This window comes from Schistocerca serialis, chromosome 2, assembly GCF_023864345.2.
Source record: "Schistocerca serialis cubense isolate TAMUIC-IGC-003099 chromosome 2, iqSchSeri2.2, whole genome shotgun sequence".
Classification (NCBI taxonomy): domain Eukaryota; kingdom Metazoa; phylum Arthropoda; class Insecta; order Orthoptera; family Acrididae; genus Schistocerca; species Schistocerca serialis.
In genome coordinates, this window is record NC_064639.1 from 1,091,589,572 (window position 1) to 1,091,607,068 (window position 17,497).

Sequence of the window (17,497 nt, forward strand, 5' to 3'; positions counted from 1 at the left end):
AGAGATAGTTGAAACCCTGGTGGAGAATTTGATTACATTGTCAAGTCTTGGGTGATACTGAGTCACGAGTGGAGTGCTCCTCTTTTCAGGATGGTGGGAATGTGGGAGGTGACAGGTGACTGGAGAGAGAAGAAATGAGACATCTGTTTCTGTATAATGTTTGGAGGGTAATTTTGGTTTATGAAGATATTTGAAGGAGAACTGCTTGTTTCTGGCTAGGCTGTAAGGGAGGGATATCTTGGTATGAAATGGGTGGTAGCTATTGAAGGAGGTATTCCCATCATCCAGCCATAAAGAAGCACTCCTCTTGAAACTCAGTACCACCCACAACTGGAGCAATGGAGCCACATCCTCCACCAGGGTTCTGACTTCATCTTGTCATGCCCTGAAATGAAGACTATCTTACACACTATCCTTCCCATATCTCCCACAGTGATATTCTGCCCCCCCCCCCCCCACCTAAATGAACTTATGCAGTATCCTTATCCATCACTATTCCAACAATGCTCCCAAATGCTTGCTTCATGACTCATATCCCTAGATCTAGAGGCAATATATGTCCCATACATCCTCCCACGACCACCTACTCCAGTCAGGTCAAAGGCATCTTATATCCTATCTAAGGCAGGACTACCTGTGAAAGCAGTCGTGTGATCTACAAACTAAGCTGTGATCACTGTGCTACTTTCTAAGTGGGCATGTCAACCAACAATCTGTCTGTCTGCATGAACAATCACTGACAAACTGTGGCCAACACACAGTTGGACCACCGTGTTACTGAACATGCTACCCAACACAACATGCTTTACTTCAATGACTGCTTCACAGCCTGAGCAATCTGGATCCTTCCTACCAACAGCAGCTTTTCTGAATTGCACATGTGGGAACTCTCCCTGCAATATATACTATGTTCCCATAATCCCCTGACCTCTACCTTCACTAGTGCCTGCCCTTCACCCTTATCTCTGCTCCTACTCCATCACCACACAGCCTTCTATTTCATGAATGGATATACTAGCCCTTTTTTCCCCTCCCGTACTTATCTCCTTTTTGATGTCCCCCCCCCCCCCCCCCCAAAAAAAAAAAAAAAACCTCCTGCCTGCACCTAGTAGCCCTACCCTGTCCCCACCACATATCTGCATGCTTCCAAAAGCAACAGTATACTCTCTGCCACCCCTCCCCCTCCTTGCCCCAATCTCCTTTTTAACCTCTACCACCCACAGTTTGCTTCTGCTATCAGGCACAGTTGCTTGCAGTCTTGTCTCAGTGGTCAGAGTCAGTGGTCACATGAGTCCAAATTGTGCTTGCATGAACGTGTGTGGATTTTATACTTTAGATGTAGTCCTGGCCAAAAGCTCAAATTTAGAACAGTCTCTCTGTTGTGCCCGTCTGTAACTCAATATGTGCTTTATATGTGAGTAGCAATCTTTCATAACATCTGCTCCAACAAAGGTTCTTTAGTGGCTCATGATATGGAACAGTGTGATGAAAAGTATTAATAAAAATAACAAGACTACAGTCAAGATGGTGTAACCTGATCCCTGACAATTGCAGTGGAGTGGGCACGGCAGCTTCACACGCCACCCTCAGTTACTCAAGTGATACAATTTTGTAAATGTCTCTATGGCAATGCCTCAGTGTTGTCACAACTACATGGGTGACTACTGTTTTCACCTGCAGCCATTAGTACTAAGCAGTTGAAAGCTGGCAACAGTGCTACTTACTGTCAGGGATCTTCTTATGCTGTCTCGACTATATTTGTATTGCAATGGTTCTGTTTTTCAACAACACACGAGTCCTCAAAATTCATGCTATGACACCCTCTAAATTTGGCCTATATATCTGGAAGGAGAAAGGGGGCATTACAATGTGTTGCAAGGGCAACTCCCACAAACATAATTCAGAGAAGCTGGCATTGTGAGGAAGGATCCAGATGGTATGAGTTGTGCAGTAGGCATGGTTTATGACATGACTGCTTTCACAGATGGACCTGCCTCAGAATGCGACAAGCCTGTTACAGGACTGAAGGAGGATGTGCTGACTGTGTGTATCGAACAGGTCATGCACCTGGGCTTTCTACAGTGATATGACCCATTTGGCAATGTATTTGGAGTGTTTAAGTGTGGAGAAAGGAAGAACTGCAATATTGTGTAAACTGAGTGGGTGATTTCATTTTGGGCAAGTTTGTCCTTCATACAATCAATGTATTTCTCTATATATAGAGTAATTGCAATTGACCTTTATGTGGCATTTGAATTCTCACAACAAGAATAATATTAGAGCCAGAGTATTTAAAATAAAGAGCTCTTTGAATGGTATATCTTTCAGTACATTGTGGAGAGTTGAGTGTGCGACTGCACTTGGAAACTTGCAATATAAATAGTATACCTTTTTTTTTTTTTAATTCTAATTGATGAAATTAGTTATGTTACACAGAGAGGGCAAACAACCTGTAAGCATCAGATGTCCAAGTCCATTTGGTGCAGAATTTTATTACTATGTATTATTAGCTAAAAACAGTGAAATAGTTTTGTTGGTGAATTACATAACCAGCCACAAATGCTTTTACATTGTTTATTTCAATACCACAATGGTTTCGGGCTACCATAACCACCTTCATTTGGTTCACTTTTCCAATTACATTGACATTTTGGTCAGCAGCATATCATCTGCTCCTGCATGGCACAAGTATATTAAAGTTTTTGAGCCACATTGTATGTTGCTTTATTAATAAAAACATGTTAATGTGCTGGAATTTATTTACACATAATGTGAAACAGTTTTATATACTTACATATGTTCCAGTGGAGGCGATTACACAAGTAAGTGTGTAAAATTATTTCACCTTATATGTAAATAATTAAATGTGGCTCTAAACATTCAAATAATTTTGTGTAGTACAGGGGCAGACGACCTGCTGCTGACCAAAACATCAATGTGATTGGAAATGTTAGCCATCTGAAGTTGGACATGGTAGTCCAGAACTGGTTATGGTATTGAAATAAAGCAGTTTAAAAGCATCTGTGGCTGGTTGTGTCATCCACCAACGATAACTAATGGCCACAAAGCTCCCAAGGTCCAACATGGATAAAATAACACTGAAGTAGTTTGTTTACAGCTTGTCTGCAATTCTGAAAATTGACAAAGTACTATTTCCCATTAAAATTGGAGGAAGTGGATAAAGGAGTGTGAGATTCAAACACTCATTGCAGGTCAACAAAACATTCATGGAAAATAACCATATTCATTTTTTAAAAATCTTTTCTTTTATGTAGAGAAGAAATTGCAGATACATGAATGGTACTTGCATCAAACAATGGAGAACAGGCATGGCAAGCCCAGGAACCCATAAGCAATAACAAAAACCTAGAAAAAAGGTCAGCACAAAAGGCAGAGATTATCATGAACAAGCAACAATATAGTAACAATTCAATTCACAGCTTCATCTTCTCTCATGTGAAAACTCTACAACCAATTGCTCTCCAAAGCAGAATCTAAGTGTCCTGTGTAATGAAATAACTCAAGAAGATAACAAATGGCTGAAAATTCCCACCAGATCCTGAAAGACATTCCCTGAATCTTTTAAATTTCTTTGATTTCCGTGTAAAGATAAATTCATCTGAATAGTCCGTGTTTTTCAAATTGTCATCCTGGGTTTGCACGGATGCAAGGCACTTGTAAAAAGTAAATCTACATAGTGGCTGTCAACTCCCTAAGGAGCCTTTAAGATCCAAAGGACCTGTGCAATTGGAAATGAATAGGCCTACTTAAAAATTAAAAGAGGAAAGGATAAGGGAAAGCTGAAATGTTATGAAGTTGGGTGTAGATTAAGAGTATTATTAAAGTCACAAAAATTTACAAGAATTACATTACAAACAGATTTGCTAAACTGCCATGTGATACTACTTCTAAAGTGTTGCTAACAAACAGGCATTTTAACTACAAATGAAACGTTTACTTACTGTGACTCACCAGCACAATCGAGAGCACAGTCTAATGTTCCAACTTTTCCTCTTGTTCTAGGATCCCAAGCTTCTAACTTCCCCTCCTTGGATCCACATACCACCAAATGATGAACTGGATTGATGGCACATTTATTTATCTCTGATGCCTCAGAGACCAATGGAGGCAGAAACTGTCCTTGCTCAAGATTTAGTCGATAAATTTCAGAACTAGAACAGAATGTTTCATCAGAAGGAGACAAAATTAAAAATTCTGCATTATAAATATTTATATGAATAACAGCATTCTTCAGTCCCTAAGTTGAAAGGCATCTACCTGCTGTGGGTTGAGGTGGTATCTCTCAACTTACGGTCTAAGTGACCTGTCTCTCCCCTTCCCCCTCCCCCTCCCCCCAATTCCCATTCTTCATTCATCTTCCTCTTTTCTACATGAAGACAGTATGTAAAGTTCCAAAAACTAGAATTACGAATTTCTACTTAATGTGTATCTATTTGCTGTATTAAGAGTTATATTTCCCTACGGTACATGCCGACCTGCCAATGTTTCTTTGTAATTTTAACAATTTTTGTAACTGAATTTACCAACTGATATAATTGACATTATTTTGAAAAATTATGCGAAGGCCATAAGTAATGTTAATTTCAGTTTGTTGTTGAAATGATTATTACAACACATCAGTACTCATAATATTTACAAAAATTATAGCACCAAGTTGCCCTTAGACATGGCTTTGTGACTCTTTGTGTTGACTAATGTACTACTAGGAAGCAGTAGCATGATCAGTGTGGTGTCACGTTATGCTACTGCACAACCTATGAACAGATAGCTTGAGGATTTTTGGATGCTTACAAAACTATATTTTCGTAAGTTACTGGTGCGAGTGTTTGGGATACGTAATCATAATTTATTTTGGAGCAAATCAGCATTTGTGGTTCACAGTTCAGCAACAGAATACATCACCGCTGAATTTCATAGTATATCAATGCAAATAAATGTGTGTCTTTTAGAATTTTCGGAAGTTGCCACTGTACTTTGCATAATCTACAAGCAATTTTTAGCAAATCAGCATTTGTGATGTAGTTACTGTAGCAGATTTTCTAACTAACATATTGTGTTACATCTAGTTTTCCATTAAACAGGAGTAGCCCTATACATTACCTGCATTTATCATAAGTTAAATCTGTTTTCGAATTTGCTAACAACTATAATTAACATGAAAACATTTTAGAAAATTAGTAATTTTTACCACAGGTTTTTGTGTTGCCTTAATATAAATCTCGTTTTGTGCATCTGCTTCAGTTCTAATACGGAATTAGCAACTTTTTAGCTTAACAGATTAAAAGAAGGTAATCAATTTAAAGTTATTAGTTCACAGCCTTGCAATACACTCCACCAGCCAAAATGGAGCCCCACTGTCAATGCCATTCTCAAACACAGGACAACTTGGTTGACTGGAAATTGCCCTGACTACTGTCAAACAACTGGCAGCTGCTGCGAATCTGTGTGGGGCTCCTGAAAGTCATGTACCTGTGATACCGGTACCATAGGTACATCACGTACTGTCCTACCCTGTGGATCCTGTCTCCTCTGCAGAAAGTACAGGATCTGTCATTAGCCATCCACTTGACTTAGAGTGCCGTGCCAGTGGTAGATCTAGGTGTCCTGTACAGAATGGACAGGGACCAGGAAGGACTCACCGTGTTTTACCAGTCTCCCTCACCAACATGTTTGAGGTGTTGTCTTTCACTGAAACGGAAACTGATCCAGTGGGACTAACTTCACCTGTTTTGTCCAGTGTCAAGATGCGTCAAATGCAAAAGGGTAGGGGGTCTATTAATGATTGGCAATTCAAACGTATGGTGAATGATGGTACCCCTTACGGAAATGGCAGCAATGGACAAGAAAGGACACCAGATGCACTCAGAGTGTACGCCTGGGGGCCTCATTTAACACATTGGAGGGACTATTCCGGCACCCACTGAGGGAACAGGGTGCAACCAACTGCATAATGTGGTGCACAGTGCCCAAATGATGCCTGGAGTCTGGACTCCGAGGCGATTCTTGGGTCATTCCACCGACAGACAGAGAAGGTTGAGAAGACCAGCCTTGCCCTTGGAATTTCGATTAAGCGCACAATTTGTAGAATTGTCCCCAGAACTGATCATGGCCCTTTGGTTCTGAGTCAACTGGAAGGACTGAACCAGAGACTTCAAAGGTTCTGTGACAAGCCAGGCTGTGACTGCCTGGAATTGCACCATAGGGTTGAGAATTGTACAGTCCCCTAAAAAGGTCTGTTGTGTATTACACATCAGAGGCTGCTACTCAGCATGAGGTGCACACAATAGTCTTTTAGATTATTTGACTCTGCGTCCAATCCAGATAATGATAGCTGTAGAAACCCAAAAGTATCAGTATAAGGTCGAAAGAAATGCCCCCACAAGCAAGAGTATTAAAATCCTAATGGTAAACTGCCAAAGCATTAGCAACAAAGTGCCAGAGTTTGAAGTGATCATGAAAAGCGGTGAAGTTCACATAATACTAGGTACAGAAAGCTTGTTGAAACTATAATTGATATTAGTGAGATTTTGGGGGAAAGTTTAAGTGTATATCGAAAGGATACGTAAATGGGAAATGGAGGTGGTGTATTTGTCGCAGCTGACAAGAAACTCAAATGCACCAAGATAGAAATTGAAGATGCATGCAAGACTGTTTGGGCAAGACTCAGTATCATGGGTGGGCACAAAATGATAAATGGATCCTTCTATCATTCACCACTCATCTCCTGATGTAACCGAAAACTTTAAAGAAAACATCAGTATGCCTCCAATCATACTGTAGTCATCGGTGGAGACTTTAAACATCCAACAATGAATTGGGAAAATTAGTTTTCTTAGTGGTGTGCAAGATAAGGCATCCTGTGAAACTTTAAAAAATGCCTCCTCTGAAAACTATCAAGAACAGATAGTTACCGTAGAAACTCCACTCATGATAGAAATATACTGGATCTAATGGCAACAAATAGACCTGACCACTTCAAGGTTGTCCACATCCAAACTGGTATCAGTTGTGGAAACAATGATTACCAAAGAACTAAAACAAGCAGAACGATATATATGTTCAGTAAAGTAGATAAAATATCAATAGTGTCGTATCTCTACAAAGAACTTGAAACTTTCAGCACAGTGCAGGAGGATGCAGATGAACTCTGACTCAAATTTACAAGAATAGTTGACCATGCACTGTGTAGCTATGTACCCAGCAGAACAGTTCATAATGGGAGGGAACCTCCATGTTATACAGTCACTGTAAAGAAACTTCTAAAGAAACGGAGATTACTATATAAGAGGTGTAAAACAAAGTGTAGGGATATAGATAGAGAGATGTTGAATGAAACACATTTGGCTCTCAAGAGAGCAATGCATGATGCCTTCAATGATTACTGCAGCAGAATATTGTCAACTGATCTTTCACAGAATTGCATGTAAAGGCTGTCAGGTGTACCAAAGATAGTGTCCAGTCCCTAGTCAATGAGACAGGAACTGAAATTGAGGGCAATAAAGCAACAGCTGAAATGCTTAACTCCATTTTCAAATGTTCCTTTAGAACAGAACATGCAGGAGAATTGCCTCAATTTAATTCTCATACCACTGAAAGGATGAATGAAGTTAAGTACTAGTGTCAGTGGTGCTGAGAAACAGCTGAAATAATTAAAACAGAACAAAGCGCCAGTCCCGATTGAATCCCTGTCAGATTCTACACCAAATTTGTGGCTGAGTTAGCCCCTCTTCTAACTACACTCCTGGAAATTGAAATAAGAACACCGTGAATTCATTGTCCCAGGAAGGGGAAACTTTATTGACACATTCCTGGGGTCAGATACATCACATGATCACACTGACAGAACCACAGGCACATAGACACGGGCAACAGAGCATGCACAATGTCGGCACTAGTACAGTGTATATCCACCTTTCGCAGCAATGCAGGCTGCTATTCTCCCATGGAGACGATCGTAGAGATGCTGGATGTAGTCCTGTGGAACGGCTTGCCATGCCATTTCCACCTGGCGCCTCAGTTGGACCAGCGTTCGTGCTGGACGTGCAGACCGCGTGAGACGACGCTTCATCCAGTCCCAAACATGCTCAATGGGGGACAGATCCGGAGATCTTGCTGGCCAGGGTTGTTGACTTACACCTTCTAGAGCACGTTGGGTGGCACGGGATACATGCGGACGTGCATTGTCCTGTTGGAACAGCAAGTTCCCTTGCCGGTCTAGGAATGGTAGAACGATGGGTTCGATGACGGTTAGGATGTACCGTGCACTATTCAGTGTCCCCTCGACGATCACCAGTGGTGTACGGCCAGTGTAGGAGATCGCTCCCCACACCATGATGCCGGGTGTTGGCCCTGTGTGCCTCGGTCGTATGCAGTCCTGATTGTGGCGCTCACCTGCACGGCGCCGAACACGCATACGACCATCATTGGCACCAAGGCAGAAGCGACTCTCATCGGTGAAGACGACACGTCTCCAATCGTCCCTCCATTCACGCCTGTCGCGACACCACTGGAGGCGGGCTGCACGATGTTGGGGCGTGAGCGGAAGACGGCCTAACGGTGTGCGGGACCGTAGCCCAGCTTCATGGAGACGGTTGCGAATGGTCCTCGCCGATACCCCAGGAGCAACAGTGTCCCTAATTTGCTGGGAAGTGGCGGTGCGGTCCCCTACGGTCTTGGCGTGCATCCGTGCGTCGCTGCGGTCCGGTCCCAGGTCGACGGGCACGTGCACCTTCCGCCGACCACTGGCGACAACATCGATGTACTGTGGAGACCTCACGCCCCACGTGTTGAGCAATTCGGCGGTACGTCCACCCGGCCTCCCGCATGCCCACTATACACCCTCGCTCAAAGTCCGTCAACTGCACATACGGTTCACGTCCACGCTGTCGCGGCGTGCTACCAGTGTTAAAGACTGCGATGGAGCTCCGTATGCCACGGCAAAATGGCTGACACTGACGGCGGCGGTGCACAAATGCTGCGCAACTAGCGCCATTCGACGGCCAACACCGCGGTTCCTGGTGTGTCCGCTGTGCCGTGCGTGTGATCATTGCTTGTACAGCCCTCTCGCAGTGTCCGGAGCAAGTATGGTGGGTCTGACACACCGGTATCAATGTGTTCTTTTTTCCATTTCCAGGAGTGTATAATCTATCGTAGATTCCTTGAACAAAAAACGGTGCCCAGTTCCTGCAAAATGGCACAGGTCACTCCCGTCCACAGAAGGAATGTAAAAGTGATCCACAAAACTATAGTCCAATATCACTGACATTAATTTGTTGCAGAACCTTAGAACATATTGTGAACTCACATATAATGAGGTATCTTGAAAAGAATGACCTCCTCAATCTCAAAAAGCATGGATTTCGAAAATATCAATCACGTGAAACCCAACTCGCACTTTTCTCACATGACACACCAAAAGCTTTGGATTAAGGCAACAAGGTAGATGCAGTATTTCTTGATTTCTGAAAAGCATTGACTCAGTACGGCACCTACGCTTACTGTCAAAAGTATGATCATACTGGGTAGCAAGTGAAATTTGTGACTGGATTGAAGACTTACTGGTTGGAAGGACAGCATGTCATCTTGGATGGGGAGACATCATCAGATGTATAAGTACCATATTTACTTGAGTACAAAAGACCCTGAATATAAGACAACTCCCTCTTTTTTTAAAAGGATCTTTGGGAAAAAATTATTTTTAATATATTCTGTCTAATAAAAATTACCAGCTTTTGCTGATCTAAGTATCTGCCTACAAAGTTAATATTACACCGATTCTAAACTTATGCCATTTATTCGTTGTCTACATTTCGATAGCACAAGGAGAAATAAAACAAACAAAAAGGAACTGTTTACGTCAATTTTGACCTTCACTGCTTAGCCTGCCGCCTGTGGTGTCAATATTTTTATACATTGTCGTCATCCTAACAAGACAGCAGTGAAAATTATATCTTTGTTGTCGCAAATATTTGGGTATTAATTCCAAATATGTCGCAATTCTGAGGTTTTGGTTATGGTGGAACCTGAGAACACAGCTGGTTAAAAAAAACATAGTGTATTTTGCCTCTATGCTGACTGAATGCTACAATGTCTCTTGCTTCCAACCATATCATCTGACCGCTGCTCTCTCACTGGCTGTGCAGAAGGAGCAACTGACAAATCCCTTACTGTTTCTGTCCATCTTAATTCAGGATGAGTGTCGACAACATTGCAGCATAAAAAAACTATATAAGTACACCACTGGCCCCTATATAGGCTTTAGTATTTCCTGGACAAAATATTCTATTTTACAGTATTTGTCCAATTTTAATGTCACATTCTAAGTACAGATGGATTCAGGCAAACTGCAATTGAAACACGGTAGATGTTCATAAGAAATTAAAGGAGTATAAATTCCCATGGTTTGCAGCACGACAAAATTTGCTGCCCACTCACCACTCCCCTCCATGCACTTATCATAGTTCCCAGTCCAAGCCTTCGGGGTAGTGCAGTGCTTGAGCAGTAGTGAAACATGGACAGCAATATCTTTCTAGGGCGTATGTCATGTGTAACAACAGCAACAAATATATAAATATAAGATCGCAGTCACGATTCAGTCCAATTCTCGAACCTTCGCTCGTTTCGTGATCTAGTGTCATCTGACACTGGTGACATTCTTCCCCAGTATTTTAATACATGAACAGAGACTGAATTTCTCATTTTTAACCCAGCTGGTATGCCATTAAAGTTTCTCATAAACAAAAAGAAATTGATTTGGGTTAAGAATCAAGTAATGCTTTTTGAAAGACAAGATGAATGTTACCTTCACTTAAAAATCTGCATAAATGAATGTGTAGGGCGTTTGTATATGCACGAGAACTTTTATTGCAAACATTAGATCACTGTGGTGGCTAGCTCATAATTTCTCGCATAAGCTCATAACTTCTCGTATATTCCTTGTACTACTGCTGAGTCAAATGTCATGCGACTGTTCGAAGAACGTCGATACTGCATCGAGCAGTTTAGTGTATCGGGACATCTTGAGCCTGTTCACTAGAAAGCATTGTTAGCTAAGCCCTACCCTTAGGATCTCTTCAAAATAAATTTGTGCAAAAACTCAATAGCCAAAGCTTCATATGTAAATTTAAGATGACCCCTTTATTAATCTATTAAACAAAGTAAAAACTTTGACCTCAGCAGCAACAGTTTAATCTATGAATATGACTCCGTACTTTCGGAACAACGATTTTGGCAAAAATCCTCATCCAATAATCGGGTAAGTAAACACAGTAACTTCGGGTATGCCCCAAGGAAGCATGTTGGGAGTCTTGATGTTCATGTTGTATATTAATGATCTTGCAGACAATAATAATAGTAAAACAAGTTTGCATATGATGCAGTTGTCTATACTAAAGTACTACCTGAAAAAAGCTGCGTAAATATTCAATCAGATCTTGATAAGATTTCAACTTGGCGCAGAGATTGGCAACTTGCTCTAAATGTTCATAAATATAAAATTTTCCACTTCACAAAACAAAAATTGTTGTACCCTATGACTAAAATATCTGTGAGTCACTGTTCGGCCAACCCATACTAATACATGGGTGTAACATCCCGCAGGGATATTAAATGGAATGATCACGTAAGTTCAGTCATGGGTAAAGCAGGTGGCAGACTCCAGTTTATTGGTAGAATAATGGGGAAGTTCAATCAGTCTACAAAGGAGATTGCTTACAAATCACTTGTGCAAACTGGTTCTAGAATATCAGTCAAGTGTGTGGGACGTGTACCAGACAGGACTAACTGCGGAAATCGAACGTATACAGAGAATGGCAGCATGAATGGTCACATTTTTGTTTAATCTATGGGAGAGTGTCACGGAGATACTGAATGAACTGAACTGGAAGACTCTTGTAGATAGTTGTAAACTATCTCGAGAAAGTCTATTAACAAAGTTTCAAGAATCAGCTTTAAATGATTACTCTAGGAATATAATACACTACCCTATGTATCGCTCACATAGCGATTGTAAGGATAATATTGAAATAATTACTCCACGCCCAGAGGATTCAGAAAATCATTCTTCCTGTGAACCATACACGAATGGAACAGGAAGAAACCCTTAAGTGCCTTAAGTGGTACATTGGGACATACCCTCTGCCATGCACCTCACAGTGGTTTGCAGAATATAGATGCAAATATAGATTTCAAAGATTGCTATTGGTAATTTGATTCTTTCGCTGACAGCAGCATAGTACACAGTGCTCAAGTTGCACCTACATATAAAACTTCACTTTATACTGTTTCTGTGCTATTGTTGTTAAATAAATGTCTTTCTTTCACGGCAAAAAGAGACACACCCTGGGATAATCTATTATTCACTCAAATTATCATGTTGGTATGGTGGATATGAGAAGCTATAATACACCAATTTAAGTTTGGATGATCTACTGCACAATATAGTCAAGTTCTAGAGTCATTAGTAAGCACATCCTACAGAAGAACTAATAATGACTTTAAAAAGTATCAAAAATATATGCATACAGTACCTTGCTCCAACTACATATAAATCACATGACGGGTAATGATATTTCATATCCCTTCCAAATTTTGGTATTCTCAGCCTGTAATATCGGCCATGGGCTGCATGAAACTCAACGTAACGATCACATTGTAGAAACACCACCTAAAACAAATGCAGTAAGAACTACTGATACTCTTGAGAAGTGGATGATGGGGGGGGACATGAAAAGACAATACCAAATTATGAAAACCACGCTTACCTTACTATAGTCTTCTGAAAGTATCTCAAATGTTACAACTTCAGAATCAAAACATCTCTCAAATTTCATTGAAAGATTGTTCACATCAAAGCACCTAACACGGGGCTTGTAGATCCCTGTTGCTAAAATATAGTTCCCATCTTTCGAAAGTCTCACAGATGTACTCAGTCCAGGCATTTCAAAATCTTGGATAAGTTCTATCCGCCTTCGAATATCTGTGACAAAAATTCATTATGGACATACAAGGTGAGTAATAATCATTATCTACTACTGTTAAGAGTTCATTACCTAATAAATGGATCAGTTCAGTGGCACATCATACATACAACAGTATCCAACTTTTCAACTGTTTATGCCTTTTTCCCAACAGATGCTGGGTGTTTTAAGTAAATAAGAGTTCTTCACAATAATGAATTAAATTCAGCTATCCACAACAGCTTTCAAATGGCATTAAAGCTGAGCTATTTTCATGCATTCACTAGTGATTAAGAGTATGGCATCATCTGGATTTTAGAAAATTCTTAATAAAAATACAGGTACAATTTTTTTAATTGTTGGAAGTAGGAAGAAGATGATGAAAATCAATGCATCCTCTTATCTCATTTTTTTTATTTATTTTTTATTTTTTAATATGTGCAACATGCTATATGTACAAAGTCTGATGCAGAAGCACCCAAGCTGTGTTCAGTAAACAGAGAAAAATATAGAAACATTTTTGCTTAGTAGAAATTTTCACAAATACTTCAAAATAACATCTCTGGCCATCAGCAGATCATAGGCAACGGTTCTATAAAAGATCTCCCAAGAGGTTCCTGAGCATTCATCACAAGCAACTATTTATAACAGTCCCTTACTATTATCTTTTCATTCTTGATTTCAACAATGGGAGTGATGGAGCAGATCTGGACTTTTTAGGGATGATGGGGGCCTTGCTTTGTCTCAAATTCTGTTAGTGGCAGTGGCGAATGGATGAGTGCTTGTGCTAAAAATGCCAAATGTTATCAATTTTAAGAGTGGAGAAATGCAATCATCATCTTCAGCTCTTCCATGTAAATTAAATCTGGTAAGTTACTAAGTAGCCAATTAAATCACCAGTTCCTATGAGAATGACGTAAACAGTCATGGGATCATGATTACATGCTGGAGGGAGTCAGCAGAAAATATTCACTATTCTAGTCTGCAAGTAGATTTCCTGCACCATACCCTTGCACACCATTAATCTTCCCACCAACCTCAAGAACCAGCAGCAATGGTGCACCCCATCATCATCCAATACCGTTATGGACTGGAACAACTGAACCATATTCTTCGACACGGCTTCAACTACTTGTCACCGTGCCTGGAAATGGAAAACATCCTAATCACAACCCTTCTCATCCCTCCTAAATTGGTATTCCACCATCCACCCAATATGTGCACTATCCTGGTCCATTCTTATATCATCCCACTCCTGACCCCATGCTGCAGGATCATTCATACGCCTCTGAAGACCCAGTTGTCACACCTGTCCAATACACCATGGTTGGTTTGGGGAGCAGAGGGACCAAACAACGAGGGCATCAGTCCATTTTTCCTCATTCAAACAGATCTCAAGTTAAAAACAGTCCCAAAAGATTGGGGAAAGTAAAAGGTGTAAAACTAACTTCAAAACACACTGAAAGAGAAAACGACAGAAGTTAACAGACAGGGGAAAAGAGGCACTAAAAGGAGCAGATGGCCTGGGCTGACTGATCGCAAAAATGAAAAAGGATGAGCCAGCCACCCCGCAGAACACTAAAATCTCAAGTCTGAAAGAGAAACCTACAGGAACACAGGCAAAAGATGAACGACCGGCAAAAAAAAGAGTGAGGAAGAGTTAAAATGGAGGGAGGGTGGAGGCTCGGGAGAGAAAGGCCAGACACCCACCCTTACATTGTGTGATAAAAACCCTCCTCACAAATAAAATGTTAAATAACATCAGCCATTGAGGCACTGTCTCCCAATACTGTTGGCAGTGTGGCAGGAAGATTAAAAGTCCGCTGCAGAGGAGCTAAAATTGGGCAGTCCAACAAGATGTGTACGACAATCATGTGGGAGCCACAGCAACACCGAGGTGGGTCCTCGCAACGGATGAGATGACCATGTGTTAACCATGTATAGCTGATCCGGAGCCAGCAAAGGACAACGGAGTGCCTGCAAGTGGCTTGCATGGATGAGTGCCACACATTCGTTGTCTCCTTGACAACATATAGTTTATTTGGCATACTAAGGGTGCACCATTCAGTATCCCAGATTGTGAAAAATTCATGGTGGAAGATCGCTCAGAGTCTCTGTCAGCCCAATCTCCAGAGTTGGTTTACCAGTAGCCTGTTTGGCCAGGCTCTGTCAGCAAGTTCACTGCCCAGGATCCCAACATGCCCTGGAGTCCAAATGAAGGTCACTGAACGTCCACCATTTCTGAGGGCATAAAGAGACTCCCGGATAGTCAAATACCAAAGGATGGTGAAGGAAGCACTTGTCGAGAGCTTGTAGGCTGCTTAAGGAGTCACTAAAGATGAAGAAGGACTCACTGGTGCAGGAACGGACATGGTCAAGAGTGCAATAAATGGCTACCAAAAAAAAAAAAAAAATGCTGCAGTGGAAACACTGCAAGCCATCCGGTAAGAAGCACTGTTCAATTCCTCCAATGTGAGCGTACATGAAGCCAACAAGACCACTGACCATTGATCCACTGGTGTGGATTACTTCTGAGCCCTAGAACTCACCGAGAATAGAGGCAAATGGTTGGTGGAGGGCCTCAGGTGGAATTGAACCTTTTGGGCCTTTTCCAGACGAAGCTGTGGCTGAGGCATAGACCATGGAGTTGTGTGTGTATAAGTGGGCCTGCAGGAAAGGTGGCACAGGGAAAGTGTCGAGTTCAGTAAGAAGCAACCGGACACGGACTGCAGTTGGAATCCCCATTCTAGGTCGTTGTTGCAGAGATGGATTGCCATGTTAGGGTAAAGGAAACAACAATTGGATGGTGAGTCAAACTATGTGGACAATGTAATTCGCAAGCAGTAGTTGCCACATGAGCTGCACTGGAGGAACACCAGCTTCCACGAGGAAGCTGTTCACTAGCTTTGTTCGCAAGTCGAACTCCACAGTGGTGGATAGGGTCCAGCAGCCACAACATAGAGGGCGATGCTGAACCATACACCAGGCTCCCATAGTCCAGACGGGACTGCATGAAGACTTTGTACAGCTGCAGCAGTGTGGGGTGATCAGCACTCCAATCAGTGTGGCTCAAGCATTGAATAATATAAAGATGCCGCCAGCACTTTTCCTTAAGCTGACAAAGATGGGGAAGCCACGTTAAGCAGGCATCAAAGACGAGTCCGAAAAAGTATTAAGTCTCCACTACAGTAAGTAGTTGGTCATTGATGTAAAGTTCAGGATCGGGGTGGACAGTACGACAATGACAGAAGTGCAGGAAGCAAGTCTTGGCGGCCAAAAACTGAAAGCCGTGAGTGCCCATGACTGCCGCCTTTCGTATGTCTCCCTGCAGTCGATGTTCAGCAACACCAATGGAAGAGGGGCAGAAGTAAAAAACAAAAATCGTCAGCATATAGGAGGGGATATACTGAGAACCCCACCCTACTGTGAAACCAGCAATTAAAAAGGAGTGGGACACTCAGAAAAGAGCCCTGTGGGTGCCCATTCTCTTGGATACGGGGTGATCTGTGGAAAGCACCGACTCGAATTCTGAAAGTGGGGAGTGACAACAAGTTCAAAAATTGGGAGCGGGCCCTGGACACCCCACAGAGCAGTGAGGATGTGGTGTCGCCAAGTGGTATCTTAGGCCTTTATTAGATCAAAAAAGATGGCAATAAGGTGTCGTTGCCAGGAAAAGGCCGATCGAATGGCAGACTCCAGGAGGACCTAGCTGTCAGTGGTGGAGCGCCCTTGACGAAAACTGACCTGGAATTGAGCTAGAATGCCCCAAGACTCAAGGAGCCAACACAACTGTCAGCTTACCATACGTTAAAGCAGCTTGCACAGAATGTTAGTGAGGCTGATATGACAATAGCTATCCCCATCTAGTGTCTTCTTACAAGGCTTTAGCACTGGAATGATTATACCTTCCCGCCATTGCAACGGGAATTTGCCATTGCACCAGATGCACTTGAAGACAGCAAGGAAGTGGAGCTGGTAATCTACTGACAGATGTTTAAGCATTTGGGAATGGATGCTGTCTGGTCTAGGGCTAGCGTCAGGGCAATCGGCAAGGGAACTGAGAAATTTCCACTCACTGAAGCGCGTATTATATGGCACTGGGTGGCTTGGAGCAAAAGATAGGTGTTGCCGTTCCACCCGCTGTTTTAGGAGACGAGAGGTGAGGCGGTTATTTACAGACACAGAAATGCGAGCATAACGCTCGGCAAGACGCTCTGCGATTACATCTGGATCGGCGGATACAGCTCCATGTGTGGAAACTCCAGGTGTGCTCTCAGGGGTCTGATATCTGTAGAGGTATCTGAGCATGGTCCAAACATGGAAAGGAGAAGTTTGTGATCCAATGGTGAAGATGTATCATCCTCAACACTCCTGCTTGCACCGTTTCATGAGCTCATGGACCCAGGCATTTTAAGGCAATGAGGTGCTCCAGGGACGGATTGCACTTATGATGTTGGAGGGCCCGCCTCCAGTCCCTAATCGCTGCAGTGATTTACAATGACCACCAAGGCACCGACTTC

General features: G+C 42.1%; 1 protein-coding gene across 1 annotated transcript in view; it reads right to left on the bottom strand.

Moving 5' to 3' along the window:
• The window catches only part of LOC126458546 (nucleolar protein 10), a 99,985-nt gene that overhangs the window by 46,508 nt on the left and 35,980 nt on the right, over nt 1–17,497 (bottom strand). The window contains exons 3-5 of the mRNA XM_050095662.1: nt 12,783–12,997; nt 12,549–12,685; nt 3,963–4,172 (exon numbers count right to left, since the gene is read on the bottom strand). Of these exons, the coding sequence (XP_049951619.1) occupies nt 3,963–4,172; nt 12,549–12,685; nt 12,783–12,997 (562 nt within the window). The remainder of the gene's footprint in view (nt 1–3,962; nt 4,173–12,548; nt 12,686–12,782; nt 12,998–17,497) is intronic.